Raw genomic sequence first — 27089 nt, forward strand, 5'->3', positions numbered from 1 at the left:
AATTCCTTATGTGTGACAACTGTTTATTTTACAGTTGCTCCTTCTGTAGCTATTGTTCCTTCCTCACAAATTGCTATTATTTTAGGTTCTAGAAATTCTATCTCTCTGGTGCTTCAATCTATTGTCCTAAGCTTGTTTTAAAAAATTAGCATATGTAATTTTCACATTATTCTGGCTCAAAGATAGCTCCACACTTTTCCTGTAGCTTAAAAGAAATTTTTCCTTTCTTTTTTTAGTGGAACAGAGGAGTGAAAGGAGGAGAAATGAGCATGCTAATTTGAAAACTTGCTTCAGAGTTGCTAGATATTTCCTGATGCATAAAGTTACTAAAGGAATACATACTAAGAGATGGCCATGTTATCATATTGAGGACAGCAGTTAACTCTTCTAGCTGAGACCAGGAAGAATAATATAATTTGCTAACAGTTATTGGGCATTTGCTGTTTTATGGACATAAATAAAATATTTAATCTACTTTACAAAGTTATATTAACTAAAGTATACACCTAGAGTATATGAAATAAGCTGAAACAAAAATTTAACTAGTTAAAATTTCTTAATATCTCCCTTAGCAAATACTGTACGTTTGTTAGAGTACCTGATACTTGTTTAGTAATACAGGACAAGGTGTTACAAAACAAAACACACAGCTGGGAAGCATTTTATTTTTTTCTACTTCATATAACATCATTCAGGACCACAGGATTTTAAAGGTCTCTTTCCAGCAACTTTTACGACTAAGGAGTACCACTTAAAAATATTTCTGATACTATAAATATTACTATTTCTCTAAATATTGACAATTTTGATAATGCCATATCCATTATACCTCCTCCTCCTTTGGTCAGAAAGATAAACATAAACTGAAATCAAATATTTAGGCATTCAAAAATGGTTTTTCAAGGCATACCCAAGCAGACCAAATCTACATCAGCAACCATTAAAATCAGTTTTAGCTGTAATTAGGACTTCTTAACAAGGACATACTGAAGCATGTATGAGATTTTAAAAATTATATACAATTTAAAAAACAAATTTGAATTTATAAATAAAAGATGAATGGCCAAATTGAAGAAAGGTTAAGCATCAGATTGAAAATATCTCAATTTTTAGGCTATTCAGAAATATATTGTGTGAATAATAAGAATTACTTCATAAATATAGATGTATAAATATAAATATATATCTACAGGATCTGCAATGCAGGAGAAAACCTTCTAAAGAAAAAAATTGCACTTCTACATTATTAGGATGCTGCCATATTTACCCTTTGACTGAAATAGAATTACCATTCCAGGTGCTTTTGGCACAAGTTTTTAGGTGAATATTGACACAATCTTAAAAACACAATGCTTTTAAATTTTATTCACTGGAATATGAAGAATCAAACAGAATTCGGAATTCTGACCAAAAAATTCCAACTGCAAATACTTAATTAAATACAAAAACATATTGTTTTAAAAAGACCAACCTGCCTTTCCATGTGGAACACGTAAAATTTTACCAGCAACAGGTCTTCTTCAATCCCCTCAGCAAGAATTCCCAGACTACACGCAAATGTAACATTGTCTTTTTCTACTCATATGTGACTTAGATCACACCCCAGTATATAAGGACAAAAAATAAATGTATAGTAAAAAGATCGGGTAAATCAGGAGAGGCTTTTTGGTCTTGAATTCTTCACCCACTAACAATGAAGCAGCACTGTAGGCAGCCCAAAACACACCAAACAGCTTTAAAAAACAAACAAAAAAGACAAAAGGCAGTATATTAGCAAGTCAGTTAACATTCTGGGTAAATAACATTTATAATATTTTCTTAAAACAACCCTCACAACCAATTGTGGTAAACAGTAAAACTTACTGAGAATGTTTAAGATTATTATTAAGAATGTTTGTCCTTGCTCTGTTCCCTGACACACGCAAATTAAGTCATTTGTTACCACACTGGTCTAATCCTAGGAATGACTTGGGGGCGCCTAATAAAAAGAGAATCCTTGGATTCACTCTAGCTTGCTGAATCAAAATCTCTTAAGGGAAGGGTCTTATAGTCTTTTTAACAGTGTCCCTGGTGATATAAGATAAGGCAACTTTTGACCAACTGCTGAAATAAAATGAATTGGTTATTACACAAAGAAAACTTTTTTCTGTTTCTTCTTCTTAGAAGTAGGAAAACAGACTAAGTGAAAATTGTACACAATGTTTATGAAATAGAACAGCATTTTCTCAGGAATAGGTAAAAGTATGGGGTTAAATAAAAAGAAAAAAATAACACTTTGGTCAAGACTTTAATTAAATATAATGTACTATGGTTTTCTGATTATACATGTACCAAATTTTAAGGTATTTCCACTGGAAACTTATATGATACTAACTGATGTATATGTTAAAGGCATTTTATAGTCTAAAATTAAAGGAAGAACCTCAAGGGTAGAAATCAGAGAAACTATGATAGAAAAAGAGTTGTCTCAGGGCAGGATAGCTCCACCTTGTACTACTGACATTTTGAAGCTGGATCATTGCTATGGGAAGCTGTCCTGTGCATCGCAGGAGTTTTAGCAGAATCCCTGGGTTCTACCCACAACATACTAGTAAGATTCCACTCCCAACCTCATTTGTGACACCCCAGATAGCTCCAGACATTGCCAAATGTCCTTGGGGGGACAAAATCACCCTTGAAAACCACCGGTAGAGAGGTCAAAAATAAATACTGGCAGACTGAAAAATGTATTTGAGATGGTCCAGTTTTCTACAGTTCATTTTTAAACAAAAACAAAAAAAAAACTACAAAATATTAAACGTTCAGAGAAGGATAGAGAAATATATGAAATAAGATTATGATCAAATTGCATTTGTATGTCATACATTTTTTTGTTATAAATAAACGGTTAAAGATTGGTAAGAATTACAGAGACTTAATGTTAAAAAATAACACTTGTAGATTAAAACTGTATTCTAATGACAGATATAAATGACAAGAGTTTTGCAACATATTTCTCCATAAATCTTAGACTGAAACAAACATATAATAGCTCACTACAAAGAGAAGATTAAAAAGGAAAAAATTGGGGGGAAAGAAAAATCTGAAGTTTAAAATAACTATATCTTACCAACTAGACAATAAACTATATTAAAAAAATAAAATAACTGTATCCCAAAATTTTAATGATAAAGGACTTTTCCATTTCATAATAGTACATTTATAAATTGCATAAAGAATGCTACAGACCAACTTTCAGTTAAACTCAATTACTGAAAGTGATCAGAAGACAGATAGTTTTAGCAATTTTTGGACTATTTTAAATAAAACCAAATATCATGAAAATTAAGTGGCTCTACTTAAAAACAAATACTTTAATGTGAAGGCTACATAATGGCAGTTCTGAAAGTGGTAGTCTTAAGAAGTTCTGTATTTTGGGGGTGCCTGGGTAACTCAGCTGGTTGAGCATCCGACTTCAGTTCAGGTCAGGATCTCAAGGTTCGTGAGTTCAAGCCCTGCATGGGGCTCCTCTGTGCTGACAGCACAGAGCCTAGAGACTACTTTGAATTCTGTGTCTTTCCCTCTCTCTCTGCCCTTCCCTGCCCTGCTCACACACTCTCTCAAAAATAAACATTTTAAAATATTTTTTTAAGTTCTATATTTTTTCATAAAGAAAAAATTACATTCACTGTGTAATATACATACATGTGCTAAAGCAGTCATTTATTTCCAAAGTTATTTAAAATTTAGGTTATTTTATTACTTATTATTAATATTTAATATTATCAGTACATGTTTAATATGCATGTATATGTTAATATGAATTTAACACAGCATAAAGAAGTGCTGATCTCTTCAGTACAGAAAAGCCAATTTATTACAACCATGTCTTTCATATTTGACAAGGAAGTTATTATTCAAATAGGAGTAACAGTTATTAAATGAATGTCTGGTAAAATCTTAACTACAAACCTCCCACAAAATCTAAGTTATATGAAGTGGTATTATAAACAAAGAGGAGAAAAATTCAACATTAAAAAAATGATCTGAGTGTAATATCCTGTAGCCTGGTTTGCTCTTTGTTCTTTACTCCCACCAGACATACATTATAATTTCTGGTGATTAACCTGAGAAAATAAAACCAATTTGACAATAAACTATTTTAAAAAAAAAACATGAGAAAATAAAAGACACAATTAGTAAAATCAATGACTAAGATCACTTTTCCAAACACAAATGTTTGACAGTTACAAACTACAATGTTCTGAGACAGAGAACTAGTATACTTTTGTTATTGGAAAATAGTTAATTTTTATAATACATACTACTTACTTTTATAAGTGTAGATACCACTTCAAATGATCCAACCACCAGAAGTATAGGGGCTATAACAATGAGAGGAAGTAGTGAATATCCTATAACTCCAAGAACTTGGCCATATGCAACCTGTGAATTTTCAAAATTTTAAATAAGTATCATAGAAATCAAGGTAAATTCATTCAATTACTATTGAACATCATATATTCATTGTTGTACTTTCATAAATGTGAGAATTAAGAAGAAATCATCAAGTATCAGGGTGCCTGGGTGGTTCAGATGTTTGAGCGCCAGACTCTTGATTTCCATTCAGGTCATAATCCCAGGGTCATGTGATCAAGCCCTGCATTGGGCTCTGGGCTGAACGTGGAGGCTGCTCAGGATTCTCTCTCTCTCTTTCTCCCTTTCTCCCTCCCTCTCCCTCTCCCTCCACCTGCCCCAAACCCCTTCCTCCCTGGCTCATGTTCTCTTTCTAAAAAATAAATCTTAAAAAATAAAGGAAATCATCAAGTATCATATGCTTTATATTTCAAATTATCATATAATCTGCTATGTTCTTACACAGTCTTCTCAATCCACTATTGTTTCCATTATTATCAATTTTCTGATGATACCCAAATCTACATTTCCAGCCCTCTCTCTTTTGAGACTTATATATCCAATTACCTTCACTACATCTATATTATACTTTGTCAACTACTTTCCTTAAAGTTGTAGAAGGAGTATCTTTTTTTAATTTTGTTAAGTTTATTGATTCATTTTGAGAGGAAAAGAGAGCACAAGCAGGGAGGGACACAGAGAGAGGGAGACAAAGAATCCCAAGCAGGCTCTGCTGTCTGCACAGCAGCCCAATGTGGGTGGAGCTGGAACCCATGAACCATGAGATCATGAACTGAACCAAAAATCAAGAGTTGGAGGCTTAACCCACCCAGACACCCCGGAAAGATTACTTAGAGGGACGAAAACCATTTTAATTCAAGCAAAAAATTTAAGGTCGAGAAAAGCTACATATGATAAGTGCAGACTAAAAGGGAAGGGAGGAAGGAGAGAGTGAGGGAAAAAATAGTCTTAGTACTGTGAGCCAAGCTCTGTGATAGATCAAGACAGATCAAATGCAACAATAATCCTTTAAGTAGGTATTGCTACCTCCATTATGAAGACACTGATTTTTAGAGAGACAAACTGCTTTGTTCAGGAAAGCAAAGCTGGGAGGAGAAAAGAGTTCAAATAAAGATCCAGGTGTCTTAACTCCAATATCAACAGTTCTAAATTACCAAAACATTTCGTGATATATTTTTCATACAAATATTACATGGCGTTGTGTTAAGACATAACAAATAATATGTAAACAAATAATTATTTTATAGTTCTACATGCAGAGTGAAAAAGTTTCACAGACAAATGTTATTCTAAATTTGTTTAAGGTAAAATTAGTTTGAGATAGTGGATTGAGCACATATATCTAATACCATTCCCTCTTGAAACTAAAAGGGAGGCATAAAAAGAGGCATAAAAATTTGAAACTAAACCACAAAATAATCATGGATTTTGAAAACACTGCACACACCTGGAAGAAACAAAGTAGCAGAAGAATACATAGAGGCCATATTAGTTGCTCACTATGTAAAAAAGAACTGGTCCCTGACTGACACATTAAATATGTATAAATCTCAAGGCAGACCTCAGCACTCACCACAACAAGTGATAACTAAAGGCTCACTGAGGTCTGGATGAAGCCCAGAGGTCTGGATGAAATCACATATCTTACACTATTCTCAATAATGTAAGCCCCAAAGTATATCTGAAATCATGAATAAAACGGAAAAAATTAACACTATCAAAAGAACGAGGAACAGAAGTCTGATTCTAAACTCTGTAAGTTTAGGGGCGCCCGGGGGGCTCAGTTGGTTGAGCGTCTGACTTCGGCTCAGGTCATGATCTCACAGCTCTGTCAGTCTCACATGTCTCCCTCTTTCTCTGTCTCTCCCCCACACACCATCTCTCCCTCAGTCTCTCAAAAATAAATAAATAAATATTAAAAATAAATAAGCAAAATAAAACTCTTCTTTTTCCAATTACATATCTGTTTAAGGCTTATTTTTTTCATATACTTTAGCCAGAACAGACTGAATGCAGAAGGGAGATACAAGAACCAGCCTCCAGGGGCGCCTGGGCGGCTCAGTCAGTTGAGCATCTGACTTTGGCTCAGGTCATGATCTCACAGTTCGTGGGTTCAAGCCCCGTGTCAGGCTCTGTGCTGACAGCTAGCTCAGAGCCTGGAGCCTGCTTCAGATTCTTTGTGCTCCCTCTCTCTGACCCTCCCCTGCTCACACTGTCTTTCTCTGTCTCTCAAAAATAAATAAAAAACATTAAAGAATTTAAAATAAAAAAAAAAGAACCAGCCTCCACTAAGCCAGACAGTAAAGCTACTTGCACAAATATAAAATAATGCCACTCTTGTCACTTTTTTGTTTTGAAAAAATTCTTTTTTTAAAACATATTATGTTAAAATGTATTTGGTTTTATTTTTAAATGAATAAAACTATATTTAAATTTTTTAATTTTAATTTCTAATATGGTAAGTATTGATAAATACAACCCACATAAAGAAATTTCTTTGGGACCTGAGATTAAAAAGTTTGAGAACTGCTGTACTAGATCTAGAATAAATTATATGCTTCCCTGAAAAGCTGTACATTACTTATGAGTGGTATGGGATCTTTTCTTTCATCTTCCTTTCTTGTAACATTTATTGAGTATGTATAATACTAACATGCTGATCACCTTAAAGGAAGTAGTATAACGTAAAAGCAATTCCGGGACAATGAACAGTTATGAATATAGCCACTGATGATATCTACAATACCAAAAATAAGGTTTATGATAAGAAACAAAGGCTATTTTCAAAACTAATCACTTACTTCTCCACCAAGAACTCTGGCCAGTAAGAAAATTGTTAGGGAACCAAATATCCAAATAGTTATAATCCATGAGACCACCTTAAGGGAAAAAAATACATATAATTAATATCTTTGTACAAAATAAGCTGATAATTTCCCAGGAAGTCAATTCTCTGTTAATAAAAGATAGCTTGGTATATCCAATTTTAGGTTATAGAGAGTTCAGATTCCCAGTTATCTTTCCAAAACCTAGTACGAATGCAGTGTGTTAATAGTTTTACATCCAAACTGAAAATTAGCAATGATCAATTCCCTAAGGAAATCTCAGTATTTCAAGATCTATTATAAAATATTATTACAAAAAAAGAACCAAGTGTTTACTTCCAAACCTCTGGTTTACATCATCTTGCAAGGAAAATTCATCACTAAAAGAAGCTATAGGTCTTCTCAGGAGATCTTTAATATTTACATTAATTACATATGTATCTAAATGATAGACTGTGGAAGATGTTTCAGATAATTTTAACTCCTGAGACTTAGCATAATAATGATACAGCCTTCCTTTCTAAGTTTTGTCTGCCTCGAGGGTCCAGAGATAATGAAGCCCCAAAAGCAAAATAAGCACACTTATTGCCCAGATCCTGGTTTCTAAATATCATTCCCTGATAAAAGGAATAAGGATTCCTTTGATAAATAATTGATTCCAGGGTCAGGGAAGGGAAGATATGAGTCCAGAACACTTTGTTGAATTAGAAGGAAAGGACATGTTCAAAAAAGGATGAGAATATGTCAAAAGGACATAGAAGCTAACCTAAAGGAGCTCCTTATTGGCTAAAGCGGGAATAACCTCTGCAATAAAATAGCACTGACAATCCAATGACAACAGCATTGGATTACAATCTAGAAAATAAAATAAATATTCGTAGTTCCATACTGACATAGTAAGTCAATGATTAGTAAGAAGGGAAGCTGTTCCACAGAGAATACCAATTAATACACACATGTGGAAGGAAGGAGGAAAACAGAAAACCACCATTCAGTAAACAACAGTAGTAACTGCTGCATGCAAGATCCATCAATAGATACTAAAATTAGTGAGCTAAAGTTTGATGAGAAACATGTATGCATAGTCATCAAATACGTCCACAAGGTATTCATTAATTAAAAAGGGTAGGGGGGCCTGGGTGGCTCAGTCGGTTGAGCATCTGACTTTGGCTCAAGTTCTGATCTCATAGTTGGTGAGATCTCATAGTTGGTGAGTCGAGGCCCTGTGTCGTGGCTGTGTGCCGACAGCTTGGAGCCTGGAGCCTGCTTCAGATTCTGTGTCTCCCTCTGTCTTTGCCCCTCTTCCCCCATTCATGCTCTGTCTCTCTCAAAAATAACTAAAACAAAAATTGTTGTTTGTTTTTTAAAAAGAAAAAACAGCAACTTTACGGTGGAGGACTTGTGCAGACTCTACCTCATCCCTGACCAAGCAACCAATGTTAACAGCACCAGTAATAAGATACATCAGGGGGTGCCTGAGTGTGTCAGTTGCTTGAGCGTCTGGTTCTTGATCTCAGCTCAAGTCATGTTCCCATGTGTCATGGGACTGAGCCCCACGTCAGGCTCTGCGCTGAAAGCATGGACTTTGCTTGGGATTTTCTCTCTCCTTCTCTTTCTCTACCCCTTCCCTGTTTGCATGTTCTATCTCTCTAAATAAATAAACAAACTTAAAAAATATATATATGCTGATATCACATACTCCCTTATAATATACAAGTAGTATATTGCCAAAAATTCATGACCCCATCTAGTCATGAGGAAACATCAAGCAAAACCAAATTGAGCAACATTATATGGAGGTAGTAATCTGTTTTTTGCCTTTGCTCAAATGAAAGATTATACAAAATAGATAAAATTAGAGAGGTGCTCTAGATGAATGATTAGTAGGTAGGAGACCAGAGTCTCCATTCAACTTCTTTAATTCACCTCACACTTCCAACAGAATACATGATATAAACTACTGATCTAAGGGAAATATTATTAAGACTAGTGCTGTATTATGTTAAGGATCTTGCTATTGGGAGATTACTCTGGATTATCCAGATGAGCACTAAATGTAATCACAACTGCACTTAATAAAAGGAGGTAGAGAAGTTAATGTGACCATGGTAACAGAGATTGTAGTAATGCTGTCAGAAACCAAGGAGCGCTGACAGCTTCTGGAGTGGGAAGAGGAAATCAAGAGAATGTGCCCTAGAGCCTAGGGCGAACCAGCCCTGACGACTTATTCATTTTAGCTCCTGCAAAATTATTTTGGATTTCTGAATGGTAAAAGCATACATTTTCACTGTTTTAAACCATAAAACTTGTGGGAATTTGTTAATAGAAGCAATGAGAAGCGAATTTATTTCCAAATCATTTTGTGATAATTTTTATACTCCTCTAACTCTGTAAACTAGGAATTAAGGAGTGATATGTGTATGTTGTACTTTGATAATAAAGATAAAGCCCCAAGAGTAGAACAAAGTATTATATAAAAAGAACATGGGGCTCGAACTTATGACCCCAAGATCCACAGTCACACGGTCCAGCAACAAAGCCAGTTAGGTACCCCTAAAATATTTATTTAGCAAATGAATAAAACGTAAGAACATGTTAATGAGTTTCAAACTCTTCGTTCCTTGGGGGGAAATCATAAAAGGCAAGGGCAGCTCTTTTGGTCACCTCTAGTCACTATTCACTTCCGCTCGGCTGAGAGACGTCCCAGTTGCCAGACAAATACAACTTTCTACATGAATGATGATGTAGAAGTTTGGAAAGCATTAATCTAAGGTAATTAAGAAGAGTTCTAGAGATGAACAAGTTAGAAATAATGGGTAAAAGTAAAGCATTTCTCAAACATAATGTAGCATTAGAGTTAATATTTGGCTATTTTTTACTTCTAAATCTCTTAAGATATTTCATTTTGTATAAAGTAAGGTATACTTACCCTAAACTGTCCATATAATGATATCATGGAAAAGAAAAGAACAACAGCCAGAGGGCCCCAAAAGTCAGGATTGTCTCTCACCACTTGTCTATTAAAACCAAGCGATGGCATTGGCATCAGAACACACCGGATTTTGTAGTAAATATCCTTTAGATCAATATCCAATTCCTCCCTATAATATAAAATAAAAAGGCACATACTTCTGAATACTCAGACAGCTACAAGAAAATTTAAGAAAAGTTTAAATATGACAGTGTTGTCTCCATAGATCAACAAAGCATTGACTCTGTGGCAGTGTATTTCACAGATTCCAGAGTACATTTTCAACATTTCAACGTCTCTAAAATCGGGATGCTTGTCACAACTGCTGGAGTCTTCACTCAGCCTGAGTGAAGTCAAGTGCTTCCAAGATCCTCCTTTCCATTTGTCAGTCTCCTGGAGGCACCACTACTTTGGGACAACTTTAAATAAAATCTCCTTGAGCCCTTCTTAACTATATTGATAATTCAGACTGCAATCCTACATGAGAACTGGTGTGGGGTTTCCATTCTCAGGACACCCACCCGTTGCTGAACTGAGATAAGCAAACATCCTTGCTGCCTCTTTATGTATGGTGGGTTTTTTCTCATCTATCCCTACATTAAGGATAGCTTTGTACAAACTTACATAATTTTTCCTTCTTATTGATAAACATAAATCAATTGCATCTTAAAATCTGTGCTAAAATTTGATGAAATGTGGTACACTAATGAACAGAATGCTTCAGTACTTAATCTATAGTAATTACAGAGGTTAGCCTGATAATGCCTCAATTTTGCTACAGGATCTTTATCAAGTTGTTAAATTCTTTACTTTTTAGCAAATGATAATCACTTAAAAAATTTCAAGTACTATCAAGAAAGTGAAAGACTCTCTGAAGTCCTCCTAGTGGTAGATCTAGAATTTCTATATGGGAAAGATTTTGGAGTGATAATCTTTTTGGAAGTTTTAATTTCCCTTAAACTCAATTTCCACAGCAAGCATCCTGCTTTCTTACTTAAACTGCACGTTTACTTGAGATAGTTATAGGTCCATGTAAGCCCTAACATTTGGGGTATACGTGTGTGTGTGTGCGTGCGTGCGTGTGTGTGTGTGTGTGTGTGTGTGTGTGTGTGTGTATGCATATGAGAGAGAGATACAGACTTATACTTCAATTTTTGCCATTCATTAAGTTAAAAATATTCTCCCATTATTGCAATATTTCTAATTACTAGTAAAATTGAAAAATGCTAGACCTTTACATCAAAAAGGTTAAGACTTTCCATATTTGTCTTTAAATAACATGAAAGAATATAATCATCCCACAGACTAGTTCTAAAATTAAAAAAACACATATTACTATTTCTACATACAAGAGTGGCTTGTTATCTTCAGGATCATCATCTTCCACTTCCAAAAGCCAGCCATATCCTCTTTGTCTCAGAAATGTAGTAGCTGTAGATTCTTTAATAAAATCTCCACCAAGGTTTAATTTGACATCTGGGGATGCTATCGAACCACTAAGATCTTAGGAAAGAGAGGATAAAATTATAAATCAAGGTAAAAATGTGTGAATCTTAACCAACATGAGCATAATATTCAAGTAAAATACTTATCACTTTTTTAAAAATGTTTCAAATTTATTTTATTTTTGAGAGGGGGTAGCGAGGGCAGAGAGACCGGGAGAGAGAATCCCAAGCAGGCTCCACGCTGTCAGTGCAGAGCCCAATGCAGGGCTCGAACTCCCAAACTGTGAGATCTTGAGCTGAGCTGAAACCAAGAGTAGGATTAACTGACTGAGCTACCCAGTTGCCCCTAAAACAATTATCGTTTGAAGATCTCTATGAAAACCTGCTATTACATACAATCCTCATATTTTATAGCTGATAAAAATCTAAAAGCCATCTTTCATTTAACCCGAAAAAAATGAAAGATGAGAGAAGTGAAGACATATAAAACATTCTAGATAATAAGCTAGATTGGTAAAAGAATCTAGACTTGTAACAACTTTATATGGAAGATATAAATAAAATATATTACATGATATAATTTTGGATTCCCTTCATTATTACATACACTATGTGTTTCAGAATAAAGTGACTGTATAAATTCTAACGGCATTACGAATGTATATATACAAAACCTTAAACAAAATTTGCTAAACAAAACTATAGATTTTTCTCTATATTTTTATGTTTCTATTCTATATCCTTTCATTTAAATCACCAAATCGCCATGTTAAGTGCTTGGTTCTGGATAAATTTGACTAGTTAAGAGTTCACTGCTATGTCAGCTAATTTTTTTCTTTATGTATTCACATTATTCATCTTTAGTCTGGGCAAAAATAAAGGTGTTTGGAGTTGTTTTGTTTTGAGGTCAGCTTTAAAAAGGAGTGAAGAGGGGCACCTGGGTGGCTCAGTCGGTTAAGCAGCCGACTTCAGCTCAGGTCATGATCTCGCGGTTCATGAGTTTGAGCCTCACGTTGGGCTCTGTGCTGACCCCTCAGAGCCTGGAGCCTGCTTCAGAGTCTGTGTTTCTTTCTCTCTCTGCCCTTCCCTTGCTCACACTCTGTCTCTCAAAAATAAACAAATAAAAATAAGTAAATAAAATAAAAAGGAGTGAAGAGGGGCGCCTGGGTGGCACAGTTGGTTATGAGTCCAACTCTTGATTTCAGCTCAGGTCATGATTTCACAGTTCACATGTTTGAGACCTATATCAGGCTTTGCAATGACAGCATGGAGTCTGCTTGAGAATCTCTCACTCCCCAACTTGCACGCATATGCTCTTTCTTTCTAATAAATAAAAAAATTTTTAAATCAATAAAAAATAAATAAAAAGGAGTGAAGAGATTCAGTTATCCACATTACAAAATAAATTCCATTCCTAGTCTCAACTGTGCCTGAGATTACAGATAATCACAAAAGTTGAAACGCCCCATTTTCTGGTTGGAAAAAAATGGGAATAGTAAAGTACTTGAGGTCATACAGGAATTAAGGAAAAAACCCAACATCTATAGGACCAGACACTAGTGCACCAGTGCACTATTAAACAACCATTAATGCTGTTACCTAGAAGCCACATGACTGGAGTGGTACTTTTGAAAATAATCTTGGGGTGCCTGGGTGGTTCAGCAGGTTGAGCTATCGACTTAGGCCTAGGTCTTGATCTCATGATTTATGAGTTCAAGCCCTGTGTTGGCCTCTGTGCTCACAGTTCAGGGCCTGGAGCCTGCTTTGGATTCTGTGTCTCCCTCTCGCTGCCCCTCCCCCACTTGTACTCTGTCTCTCTCTTTCAGAAATGAATAAACATTAAAAAAATAATTAAAGCACAACACTTAACAGACTCTCCTCTAAAGGTCATATACAATATAAAGAAGAGCTTAATTTGACATTCTCAAAATTCTAGGTTAGTTTTGGAGAATTAGTATTAAAATTCTGGCTTAAACTTTAATCAATCAATGTCTTAATTATGAGTCACATCTTGTTTTGGTTGCGACAACTCTTGCAATTAATTGTAATAAAGTTTGCATCTAAGGCTAAGCCCTATTTTTAGCTACTAATTAATATAGCAGTTTCCTGTTCAAAATTCTTTACTGGGGTGCCTGGATGGCTCAGTCAGCTGAGCGTCCTACTCTTGATTTCGGCTGAGGTCATGATCCCAAGGTCCTGGGATGGAGCCCCACATCATGGCCTGGCTGAGCATGCAACCTGTTTAAGATTCTCTCTCCCACTGCCCCTCTCTCCTGCTTGCGCACCATCTCTTTCTCCAGGTTCATGATTCTAAAGTTTTTATAAGGGAGTTTACTCGGTTAGAAATAAAATACAAGTACTTTTGTATTCACTGTCCTTCCCTACTTAGTTTACAAATAGTCCCTGTAAATACTATCACAGAATCTTGTGATTAAAATATTCTCTGAAATTAGTTTCTGCTTGTTGTAATCTAAGTCAGAAAAAAAACCCAAGAGAGATGAAATTTAACATTCCATTACCAATAGGTACAAAGAATGCTTCTCTTGATTTAGCAAGAGGAAGATTTCAATCAGGAATTCATTAATATGGCAGCATCATTAAAGGTCTTAAAATTACGAGGCAGGAAAGGACCTTAACAATAGTCTGCTGGCCTCCAGAAAGGACTGCACTTAAAGTTCTTAATCTAAACCAAAAGAAGGTTATATAAATTAAGGTGCAAAGAAATGTTTTGATAAAGAGTTATATGGTTAGCAGTTTGTCATAGCATGGATGCCCAAATTTCAAAAAGGCACCTTTAGCTTAAGATTTTGTAGTATTTTCCATTCCATTTACTATAAAGTAAGAAAATATCACAAACATATGCAGGAATGCCAGCAGTTTGACACGTCCTTTAGTACCCCCAATTTATTACTAGGTGTTAGATACAAAAAAGCAACAGAAAAGTCAAAAAAATTCATAGTTACCCTAACTATTAGCAAGTTAACAAGAATGTCAGAAAATAAGGAAATTCCAAGCTACTCCAGAAGCACTGGTATCTTAAGTTAAAAGCAGGGGAAAATTAATAGAGAAAGAAAGAAAAAGAAAGAGAGAGAGAGAAAAGAGAAGAGAAAAGAAAGAAAGAAAGAAAGAAACAACCAACCAACCAACCAGAGTAAGAACCAGCTAGCTTTGGTTGTCAACTCTAGGATAAGTATTATAAAACATTAACTTTAAATTATTTCTTACTAAATCTTCTATAATACACTTATCATTTGCTAAGTAAAAACATGTACAGATAATACTATTAGTGGATTTAAAAGAAAATAATATTTGAATAAAATCTACTGCAAAAGAAAATCTTAAAGATGTTTCCACTTCTATCTGTCTGAGAGTGAAGAAGATCAGTAAGTTTCAAGTTTTACAGAAAGCCACCTGCAAAAATTACAGGACAAGATTTAATAGTAATTTTTCTGCCCTTTAATGTCAAGGGTAGGGGCCACCTGGGTGGCTCACTCGGTTACACATTCAACTTCGACTCAAGTCATGATTTTACAGTTTGTGAGTGTGAGCCCCACCTCAGGCTCTCCGCTGTCAGCACAGAGCCTGCTTTGGATCCTCTATTTCCCCCTCCCTGCCCCTTCCCTGCTTGTGCTCTCTCTCAAGATAAATTAACTTAGGAAAAAAAAAAACCTCAGGTGCGTTACTAGGTGAGGGATCTTTTCTCTGAATCTTCTCAGCCTAAGAACTTTACTTGGAAAGAGGAGTAAGAACTCAGTAAGTGCTACAGGATAGTACACTCAGGATGAGATTTATACATCCCCTGCTAGCTGAGTGCTGAGTCCCAGATTTCCGAGGAAGGAGAGCATCCTGCAATGAATTACGTTTTGTTGATACTTTTTTAACTTTTATGTGTGAAGAAGCTTTTTCTTATTTAACAAGCAACAAGAACAAGGATAAAAGTCACTGCATTTCAGTTGAAAATGAAATCCATGTGTGCTTAACTCTAAAACAGAATTGTGTATTTGTGCAGCAAAACAAAACAATAACATGTTTGGGGCTCCTGGGTGGTTTAGTCAGTTAAGTGTCCAACTTCGGCTCAGGCCATGGTGTCTTGGTTCATGAGTTCAAGCCCAGCATCAGGCTCTGTGCTGACAGCTCAGATCCTGGAGCCTGCTTCAGATTCTGTGTCGCCCTCTCTCTCTGCCTCTCCCCCACTCACATTTTGTCTGTCTGTCTGTCTGTCTGTCTGTCTCTCTCAAAAATAAACAAGCATTAAAAGAAAAATTAAGAAAAAACAAGCACATGTTTCACATTGAAGGAATAAATTCCATCCTTCCATCTTAGTTATAAAACATTTTGGGTGCTTTACTGGCTCAGTTGGTTAAGCAATGGACTCTTGGTTTCAGCTCAGGTCATGTCAGGATCCGATAGTTCATCGGTTCCAGCCCCACACTGAGTTCTGAGCTGATGGTGCAGAGCCTGCTTGGGATTCTCTCTCCCTGTCTCTGCCTGTCTCCGGCTTGTGCTCTTTCTCTCATACAATAAATATAAACTTTAAAAACTTTAAAATTTTACTTAAAAAGCATTTTAATGCTTGCTTGCATACATCAAAAAAGAGATCAAGAAACCAAAGCAAATGATTGCTAGATTTACATTCAAGTTTGATGTTGTTCCAAAAGAAAAAAATTTAAAGCCTCTTATAAAACTTTGTCTATATGTATAAACTATATATTAGGTTATATTCTAACTCATACTATTTTGATTTATGGTTTTAATAGCCTTACTATTCGATATTGTCAGTAAATTCTTTATCGTGCATATATTAACCAAAATCAATTAAATCAGGGCTACTGTCTGCCTCAGTTGAAAGAGCATGCAACTCTTGATCTCAGGGTCATGAGTTTGAACTCCACATCGGGTGTAGAGATTACTCCAAAAAATAAACTTAAAAAATAATCAACTGGGGCGCCTGGGTGGCTCAGTTGGTTAAGCCTCCGACTTCAGCTCAGGTCAGATCTCACATTCGTGGGTTCAAGCCCCGCATCAGGCTCTGTGCTGACAGATAGCTCAGAGCCTGGAGCCTGCTTCCGGTTCTGTGTCTCCTCCTCTCTCCGCCCCTCCCGCTCTCATGCTCTGTCTCTCTCTGTATCAAAAATAAATAAAACATTTTAAAAAATTAAAAAAAAAAAATCAACTAAATCTCCTGAGCCTACCTTTGAAAAAATTAAATCTCATCTTGGCATAAACATTATTTAACAGGAATTTCTTTCGCTCGCCTTATGAGTCTTTTAACTGAATGTTTTATTTTGAAATAATTAGATTCACAGGAAGTTGCAAAATTGTACAGAAAGGTTCCATGTCCCCTTCGTCCAGCTTCCTCCAATGGCAGCATGTCATATAACTATCAACACCAGGACACTGACAGTGGTAGAGCCTGCAGACCTCATTCCGATTTTACCAGTTTATATGCACATATTTGTATGTGTGTGTGTGTATAGTTCTGTGTCACTTTCACAGATGTATATTATACCTTATGAATTTAAAATTTATGAAAATAAAGTTTAATTATCTTATATGGTAAACTTTGCTTGACCACCTTTCTTTCTCCCCAAGAAAGGTTGGCTAAAAAGTCATCTTCAGAGCATCTGGGTGGCTCATTCATTTAAGCATTTGACTTCAGCTCAGGTCATCATCTTGTGGTTCGTGGATTCAAGCCCTGAGTTGGGCTCTGTGCTAACAGCTCAGAGTGGAGCCTGCTTCGGATTCTGTGTCTCCCTCTCTCTGTCTCTGCCCCTCCCCCACTTGTGCTCTGTCTCTCTCTCAAAAATAAATAAAAAAGTCACCTTCAACTTTTGAAAAATTTTTTAATGTTTACTTTATTTCTGAGTGAGAGAGAGAGAGACAGAAAATGAGCGATGAAGGGGCGAAAAGAAAGGGAGGCACAGAATCGGAAGCAGGCTCCAGGCTGTGAGCTGTCAGCACAGAGCCCAATATGGGGCTCAAACTCACAAACCATGAGATCATGACCTGAGCCAAAGTCAGACGCTTAGCCAACTTAGCTACCCAGGCAACCCTCAACTTTCAAATAGGGAAGAAAAGCTACTCTTGCATACCCATTACATACCACGTTATCATACTTCATTAGCCTACTGTATATTTGTGATAATATCTACACAGATATGATTTTAAGGTAGAAACTTTTTAGAAAAGAAAAACAATTCCTTTGTCTACACTACTAACTTGTATCAAACATAATATCCTTTCTGGGGAGGGGGATCTTCACAAAAAGAACAGGCTAAATGTTTGGCCACCTTGATAGAAAATTATCATTTACTCATGGGCTCCTGGGTGTCTCAGTTGGTTGAGTGTCTGACTCTTGGTTTCGGCTCAGGTCATGATCTCACAGTATGTGAGCTTGAGCCCCACATCGGGGTCTGTGCTGACAGCAAGGAGCCTGCTTGAGATTCTCTCTCCCCACCTCTCTCTGCCCCTCCTCTGCTCGTGCTGTTTCTGTCTCTCTCAAATAGATAAATAAACTAAAAAAAATATTATCATTTACTCAAAAGAGCACTGATAACAATTATGGATTATTATGTCACAACTTAACTGATTACAATAATGAGTTGTAGATACTATGATTTCTATATAGGAATGTCTTAGCCTGTTCAGGCTGGTATAACAAAAAGACCATAGTCTGGGTGCCTTATAAACAAGAGAAAGAGAATTTTCAGTTTTAGAGGCTGGAAATCTAAGATCAGGGTGCCAATAGGGTCAGGTAAGGGCCCTCTTCTGCCTAACAGATTTTTCCTTGTATCCACATACAGGAATAGGGAATAGTAGGGAGCTCTGTGGAATTTTTTCTATTAAGAGCACTATTCCCATTTATGAGGGTTCCACCTGAACCCTATAATCTAAGTACCTTCCCTAAATCCCCACATGACACTATTACTTTGGGCATCAGGATTTCAATATAATGAATTTTAGGGACACCCAAACATTCAGACCATTATTGTGGATAAGAAGACTGAAGAAGGCTGAGCTCAAGAAGCGATATATTGAGCCCAGTCCTCTTGGAGCATCTTATACAATCAATATCATCTTAGTGTTTCCTTTTAACTATGTCAAAAGCACCTAAAATTCAATATTCCAAAACCACATTATTGGTATCTAAGGTCTTCCTCTAGTTTCTTCTTTCAGTGAACAGTACCATTATCCATCCAGCATTATAAACTGGAAGTTTGATTATCCTTGACAATTTCCTTCATTCGCATGCTCCCTGCTCCATCCAACCCACTATTAAATCCTGTCACTTTCACCTCTAAATATTTTTTAACCTGCCCACTGTTATCCATTTCTACTCCCAGCACAAGTCAGCAAACTGTGTCTCCTGCCTACATGACTAGAATGGTCTACTCACTGCTTTCTCCCTAGTCATTCTTGTCTCTTTCCAACCCATTCTCTGAATTTTAGATAGAAGAATCTTTTTTTAATTGTTATATATTTTTTAAATTTACTTCTAAGAGACAGAGAGACAGCATGAGCAGGGGAAGGTCAGAGAGAGGGAGATACAGAATCTGAAGCAGGCTCCAGGCTCTGAGCTAGCTGTCAGCACAGAACCTGATGTGGGGCTTGAACCCACGAACTGTGAGATCATGACATGAGCTGAAGCCAGATGCTTAACTGACTGAGCCACCCAGGTGACCCAAATCTTTCTTTCTTTCTTTTTTTTTTTTTTAATAATTTTTAATGTTTATTTATTTTTGAGTGAGAGAGGGAAAGAGCATGAGTGGGGCAGGGGCAGAGAGATAGAGGGAGACAAAGAATCCAAAGCAGGCTCCAGGCTCTGAGCCGTCAGCACAGAGCCTGACGTGGGGCTTGAACTCACAAACCGCCAGATGGTGACCTGAGCCAAAGTCAGACACTTAACCGACAGAGCCACCCAGGTGCCCTGCCAAAAGATTCTTTCTAAAATGCAATTCCTTCACTCTCCTGTTTAAAATCCTTCAGTGGCCTTCCGTGGCTTTTTTTTTTTTTTTTTAGCTTGGGCCCAACAATCTCTACACACCCTATCTACTTCCCCAGAACAATTTTCCACACTCTCCCCCTCTATGCTCTGGCCACACTAAGCCTCTCAGTTCTTTGAATGAACCAGGATCCCTTTTATCTCAGAGACTTTGTACCAAGCTGTTTTCTCCAACGCCATATAATTAAATGCCATCAATTCTTCAGTTCTCATATACTTGCTTTAGGAAATTTTCCTTGATCTCCCAGACTAGATAGATTCCTTTCATAGTCCTCTGGACTTTTCCTTCCTAACATTTATCACTATTTATAATAATATATTTGTGAGATTATTTGATTAATGTCTGTAAGCTCCATGATGGCAACAACTAAGTGTTTCTGTTGCAGTTTTGTTAGAACATATCTCCCCAGTACTTATAACAGGGCCTGGCCCATATGGTAGGCAACCACCAAATGTGCAGTTCAACAAATGCTGAGTTCATTAATGACTGGAAGGGCAAATAGTTCCATAGAGTTTAAATCAAAAAGTGATGTTAAAAGCTTTAAAAAAACTTTTTAAATATTTTTTATTTATTTTTGAGAGAGAGAGAGAGACAGCCTGAGCAGGGGAGGGTCAGAGAGAGAAGGAGTCACAGGATCTGAAGACAGTCTCCAGGCTCTGAGCTAGCTGTCAGCACAGAGCCTGACACGGGGCTCGAACCCACGAACCGTGAGATCATGACCTGAGCCGGAGTCGGCTGCTTAACCGACTGAGCCACGCAGGCGCCCCTAAAAGCTTTTAATAAAGCAAATATACAGAAATAGACTTGTATTTTGGAAACAATCTTAGCTGCACAATGGAAGACTGATTTATGAGGGGAGAGACTGGCACAGGGAGTATGGTCAGGAGGCTATAGCACAGATGAGAAACTGTAAGGACTCAAACTAAGGCAGTGTCAGTAAAGACGGAAGAATAGATTCATTATATAGTTATTCTGGAGCTAGTCTGAAGTAGTTGATGACCAACTAAATATGAAAAAGTGAGAGAGACTAGAGACAAGTTTCTGGCCTTTGGCAAGAGGAACTATATCAGAAACATTAAGTCACTTTCACTTTAGTACCTTCCCTGTTTTCAATATTGATCAATTATCTATCAATAAATATTTATGAATTACTTAGCTTATTTCTTAAATGTCCTGACAGTGATATAAAAAAGTGAGATACTTTGAGGAGTTTAAAATCTAATTGATAGTACTATATATGCAAACAATGAAATATTGTTCATCCAGAAGAGGGAACCATTACTAATACAGGCTGCAACATGGATGAAACTTGAAAACATATGTTCAGTATTGAATAAAAGACACCAAACACAAAATGTCACATATTATCCCATTTACATGACATGTCCAGAATAGGCAAACTTATAGGGACAGAAAGTAAACTAGTGGTTGTCAGAGGCTGGGAGACCATGGAGAATAACTAAAAATAGGCACAGGATTGACTTTTTGAAGTGATGAAATGTTCTAGGGTTAGGTAGTGGTGGTGAATGCACGACTTTGTAAATAAACTAAAAACCACTGAATTCTATGCTTTCTAAGGGTGAGTTTATGGTATGTAAATTATATCTCAATTTAAAAATCTAATTTAGATAACATGTAACATAAAACCCTATCAGTACTGTAAAACACACTCTTTTGTACGTAAATGACAATGCAAATTGACAAATGATCACAGGTGCCAAAGGAGTAGATAGGCCTAAGGTACCAGAGAGGTGGTCAGGAAGGCTATTTAGAGGTAGAACCTGAATGTGGTTATGAGGGATAATCGGATCAGCAGTGAAGGAATGATTAGAGATATCATTCCAAGGAAAAGAAATGGCAGAGAGAAAGGCATAGAAGCTGAAGGCTTCTGTTAGGGAGAGTTTATCTCCAAAGGCTGCAGAAGAAGAGTGGGGACAAAGTGTTAAGAATATAAAACACCAAGCAAAAACCAAACTTGTCTTTAGAGGTGTTTCTTTATGCATGTTCTGCAGAATCTGGATCCTGTGACAGGCCCTTCACAAAAGGCTTTTAATGTTTACTGAGTTTGGAACATCCTGTATACTACAACCCTCACTTAAGTTTAAAATTTTTTTTTCAATTTATTTTTTGAGAGAGAGACAGACAGAGCAAGCAGGGGGCGGAGCAGAGAGAGAGGGAGAGAGCAAATTTAAAGCAGACTCCACACTGTCAGCCTGGACTCTGATGCAGGGCTGGAACTCACAAACTGTGAGATCATGACCTGAGCAGAAACCAAGAGTCAGACGCTCAACCAAATGAGGCACCTACGCACCCCTCCCCCCCATTTGAGTTGTATAACTACTACTAGCATACTAAAGGCTCTGGGAATTTCTTTTAAGTTTATTTATTTATTTTTAGAGAGAGTGAGAGAGAGAGAACATACAGGAGAAGGACAGAAAGAATCCCAAGCAGGCTCCGCACTGTCAACACAGAGCCCACCACAGGGTTGATCGCACAAACCCCAAGATCACCACCTAACCCAAAATCAAGAGTTGAACGCTTAACTGACTGAGCCACCCAGGTGCCCCAAAGGCTCTGGGAGTTCTACATTAAGGAAACTCGTTTACCTTAGGCTAACACATTATTCATCATGTGTCAAATTTATGTTGTCATGGACACTTTGCCCCACTGGGAAACACTTCTGAAGATGGAAGGAAGCAAGTGAAATGCCAACAGAGTAATAGGGATTGCTGGATACTGACGAAACAGGAAATAACAGAGATAGTATGGCTGTGAAATTTTTATTTAAAATTTTAATTTAAAATTCTATAAGTTAGGAGGGGACCTGTAATGGTAGAGATGAAAAACACAGAGGAGAAAGAGAAAATGCTCAGGAGAAAAAGAGAAGAGAAAGAAAAGTTCCACAAAAGGCAGGAAGATATGGGTATACAAACACTAGTAGATGCTTATCCTTAGGAAAGAAGAAACCCTTCTTTAAGATTTGTAGGAAAGATGAATGTTTCAATACAGATACAAAGATATATAAAGGTAGAAAATTATGAAGATGAGAAAATGTCTGCTGGCTTAGATCATCTTTCTTGCTTAGTTGTCTCTCTTCATCATGACTTTCCAATTACTTGTTAAATTCTGTGGAATTAGTACTTGCTTCAGTTCTAGAAGCACAGCACCTTTATCTTAATCAAAAAGTATCACACAGTCATTCATTCATCACTGACTGAGTTCCTGCTATGTGCTGGATTCAGTGCCAGGCAGCGGGTATGAGTAAATTAACACAGCTTCTGACCCTGAGGAGCTTACAGCCTAAATCGACCTTGTTTTAGGTCTGTGACGATTAAGAACTATAAGACACAGGGACAGCCACCCAGCAAGTCTTGTACTTGCACAGTTCTTAAGTGAATGCTCTTCCCCTCTTCCAACTGTAAGAACACGTACTTATCCTTCAAAATACACCTGAGCTGTCCCTGAATACTTCCTTGATCCCTTCCTGCGGCTAGCCACTTCCTCCTCTGCACCATACTCTCTACAGCATTTATTATGTACAATGAAATCTCTCTTATTAAACCACTAGTTGGTGCCAGCGACTTCGTCATATGCAGACCCTTGCACATCGAGGTACTTACTCCATCCTACGTATACAACACATTATCTATCCTTCCAAATTTGGCAAAATATCATCTCCATTAAACCGCCCCTGATCTTACAGCTAAAAAAATTTCCTCCTCTTCTCATCATTGATAACATTCTAAATCAGTGCTTCTCAAGCTTTAGTGTGCACATGAATCACAGCTGGATTTTATTAAAATGCAAATTATGATTAAGGCAGACTATATTACTAAGTGCTCAGGACATAAACCAGGCCAAGAATTACTTATTTACCTGATACAAAATAAAATCAAAGGATCCTTAAAAACCTCTATACTACACTTTACATATACATAATGGTATCATTATACTGTTGCATTTATATACATGTATTTACTTACTGCTTTTGAATATAGTTTTATACCACAGACTTGAATATTCAGCCTGGGTTTCACTATTCATTTATTGGCTTATTCACACATAGCTCATGTGCTTTTAACGTGTACTTATGGAACTTGCTTTTATACGCATTATTATAAATAACTCATGTTATGTGTGCTTTCCATTAAAATTCTTCATTAAAAATATTTTTTCTTAAATAAGTAATCTCTCCACCCAACATAAGGCTCAAACTCACAACCCTAAGGTCAAGAGTAGCATGCTCTATGGAATAAGCCAGCCAGCAGTCCCTGCTTTTCATTTTATAGGAGACAAAATAGAAGTTTATAGAAGCTCTATACCTTGCCTGATAGCACATTGCTACTATAAGGCTCAGGACTTTAACTGAAGTCAGCTGGTTCTAAATCCAGTAGTTTTTTAGTTACAGCATAAAAATGTGCTAAGTTTTATAGTCCCAAGTATCAATGTCGTAGGAGATAAAAAGAAAGCAAAAAATTATTTCTCTCTCCAACAATTTTTTTTAATGTTTTAATGTTTTATTTATTTTTGAGAGAGAGAGAGAGACAGAGACAGAGACAGGGTGAGCAGGGGAGGGTCAGAGAGAGAGCGAGACACAGAATCTGAAGCAGGCTCCAGACTCTGAGTTAGAGGTCAGCACAGAGCTAGATGTGGGGCTCGAACCCACGAACCGTGAGATCATGACCTGAGCCGAAGTCAGACACTCAACCGACTGAGCCACCCAGGTGACCCTCCAACAATTATTTTCTGATGTTTATAGTCTGGCTTCTGTGGTAGATGCTGGGATATAGAAAAGATCAGGGAAGTCTGTTTCTGAGTAACAGTTAAGCCAGGGTTCCCCAAGGAAGGAGCATGCCAGATAGTGTTAATTCTCAACTTCAGGTAAGGAGGAAAAAGGCATTCTAAGCTGAGGAGGAGGATACGCATAGGTGTGGAAACAAAACACTGAGTGAGGCACATTTTAGAACAAAGGATATGTATCATTAAGAAAGACCTGCACAGAATCTAGAAGGAAGGTACGCTGAAAACACTCCTGGTTACATTAAAAGCAAAAAAAGGGAGAAGAAATAATTTACATGACATGCTTAAGAACCAGAGAAAAGACCTGGAGTTGCAGAGTCAAAGTTTCATGTTAGAGAATAAAAAGGAAGTGTGGGGCCAGTTAACAGTGAAAACAAAGCAGCAGCAGCACTGCTAACATGTACCGAGCTCTTAACTCTGCCAGATAGGGTACTAAGTCCTCTGCCTTTGCAAAATATTTGAACACTGAGTATTAATTCTCATTTTGCACATGAGAAAACTGAAACTAAGAGAGGCTAGGTAACTCGGGCAACATCATATAGACAGTTACTGGTAAAACCAGGATGCAAACCCAGGGCTCTTAACAGATACATTACTCAATTAAGAAAAATATTTAAGAAAGCAGCATCACAATTTTACTAGCTCTTAATTCAGATCCTTCATGCGGAAGTTACGGAACTTCTCTAAGCCTCATTTTCATGATAAAACAAGAATAATGAAGCTCAGCTGAATTCTAATAAAGACCAAACAAGTCATTTGCTTAAAATACTCCATAAATTTAAACTGTACAATGTTATTATATATGTCTAATAATACATATATCTATCCTTCTTTCTACACCCTTAGTTTACAGGGAGTGTAGGTAACCTTAGCGGCTAAAGGGAGAAGTTCAAATTAACCTTGTATGTATTAGGTTTACTTATTCCAGCCTTCTTGATTTCGTGTACAGAGTCAGAGGGTGAGGTTGCTACATCATTCTCTTAGATTTCTTAGGTGTATTCAAGAAAGGTTATTCCAGGTGTTGGGGGGCGAGGAGGAATGGAAACATATACACAGACACACAAGTTTGAATAATAAAGGGAAATTTTTTTAAAATCTGGGAAATTAAATTTGATATTCCTCCTGAAGCACTATGCTACCAAATGTAGCTTAAACAAATCGAAATATTTTGAGTTACTGTATTTCACCAAATATTCCTATTAGATTTAAAATAAATGCATCAGCTATGTTCTGTATGATAAACAAAAATTTTTATTTTCCATTTGAAGTTATAACCAAAACTACAATATTATTTTTTAAACAACGCCACTGAAAAATCAAAACAAGGAAAACAAAACAAAGAAAAGGATACTAGCTATCCTGATGCACCCTGAAACCAGATTTCTGAGCAAACGCTAGGTTCTCTAGACTTAAATTTCTACAGCTTTACGCATAATTCATTTTTTTTCGTATCAGGCCGTAAGTCTAGTCGCTGGCAAATAATTGGGTGTATACAGTCTAACAAAATTAATATTTGAAACTGACTAGCAGAGAGAGAGTCAGGTTACAGAGACTGGTAAGGAACAGAGAAAAGGAGGAAAAACTTTCCTCCGATGTAGAAAACGAAAAATCTCTTGGGCACAACTGCTTCCTCACAACCGTACAAGAAAATATGTAGAAGTCCTTGGATCACCTAACTGTATTACAAGAACTTTCAAACACTTGGACCCACTTCTCTGAATATTGGGGTCAAACACTATACAACCGAAGGGAAACTGCGACGTAAGCAAGATACCAGAGTCCATACAAAACACGAACTCCTCCAAGGAAGTTTGTATTCGCAGTGTCGAATCTAAGTTCTCGCTCGATAAACAAGAGAGGAACACAGCTCTCCTACCTCGTTTTCATTCTTTGACACCTACCCTCGCCAACTTGACAACTCCTTTTCTAACAGCAAGTCACTGCAGAAATAAAATCTTACGGTTCCGTGGGCCCACTTGAGGTGTGGGGAGAGCCAGAAGCCAAATGAGTAATCTGAGACGCCCCCCCAAACCCTCCGTCCACTCAGGCGCTCTCGGGGGGCCCGGCGGGCGCAGAGGGCTCGAGTCCCCAGGCGGCTCCCTGCCAGTCCCCACCCGGCCGCAACCGCCTCGGCACCACAAAGAGCCCGCCGCGTCGGACCCCGCGTCCACCGGGGTGACCGGCCCTCCTGGGGCTCAGGCTCACCTTCCGCGTCAGCCGAAGAGACAAAGGTGAAGTCCCCATTCGAGGGGGAGTACGCCGGGGGTGGGCCCGGCGGCTGCATGTCGCGGCCCCTCCGAGCCGGCGGCGGTGGAGGAGGCTGCGGCTGGGCCCAGGCCCCAAGGCGCCCGCGGCACCGGCCCGCACGCGCGTCCTACGGTGAGGCCCGCGAGCCGGGGAGTGTGGGCTGGGAGCGAGGCCGGAGACCAGCCGCCCCCGAGACTGCCCCACCGAGGTCTTTCAGGTGGCGACCGCCCAAGCACCACGACGCCGGCGCCCTGACAGGACCATAACAGTGACAGCGCCCCTTGGATTGGCTCTTTGTAATGTGCTCTCCCATTGGCTCCTGGAGAAAGGTTCTGATTGGGTCTCCCTGTTGTTGATTCCGGAAGTTGACCCAAGGACAGGA

The 27089-nt window shown here is 37.6% G+C and overlaps 1 protein-coding gene across 2 annotated transcripts; it reads right to left on the reverse strand.

Moving 5' to 3' along the window:
• Positions 1-630: 630 nt before the first annotated feature.
• On the reverse strand, positions 631-27059 carry YIPF4 (Yip1 domain family member 4). Of its 2 annotated transcripts, none has more exons than XM_029937983.1 (6): positions 26666-27059; positions 11562-11715; positions 10252-10342; positions 7218-7295; positions 4312-4425; positions 631-1733 (listed from the first exon to the last, which is right to left on the reverse strand). In XM_029937983.1, exons 1-6 carry the CDS (start codon positions 26742-26744, stop codon positions 1596-1598), a joined length of 654 nt encoding a protein of 217 aa, XP_029793843.1. In that variant the 5' UTR covers positions 26745-27059; the 3' UTR covers positions 631-1595. The 2 variants fall into 2 exon arrangements, with proteins under 2 accessions (XP_029793843.1, XP_029793842.1); XM_029937982.1 differs by having other exon boundaries at positions 10171-10342; positions 26666-27049.
• Positions 27060-27089: the final 30 nt, after the last annotated feature.

Source organism: Suricata suricatta, chromosome 4, assembly GCF_006229205.1.
Source record: "Suricata suricatta isolate VVHF042 chromosome 4, meerkat_22Aug2017_6uvM2_HiC, whole genome shotgun sequence".
Lineage (NCBI taxonomy): Eukaryota > Metazoa > Chordata > Mammalia > Carnivora > Herpestidae > Suricata > Suricata suricatta.

What these genes read in the sequence shown, in the direction of transcription:
- YIPF4 (XM_029937982.1), bottom strand. Translation starts at nt 26,744, where the DNA reads ATGCAGCCGCCGGGCCCACCCCCGGCGTACTCCCCCTCGAATGGGGAC. An exon ending in CTCTTCGGCTGACGCGGAAG is followed by an intron (nt 11,716 to 26,665) that starts GTGAGCCTGAGC and finishes CTCTTTCCTAAG; the next exon opens with ATCTTAGTGGTTCGATAGCA. An exon ending in CCAGAGTTCTTGGTGGAGAA is followed by an intron (nt 4,426 to 7,217) that starts GTAAGTGATTAG and finishes GAAAATTCACAG; the next exon opens with GTTGCATATGGCCAAGTTCT.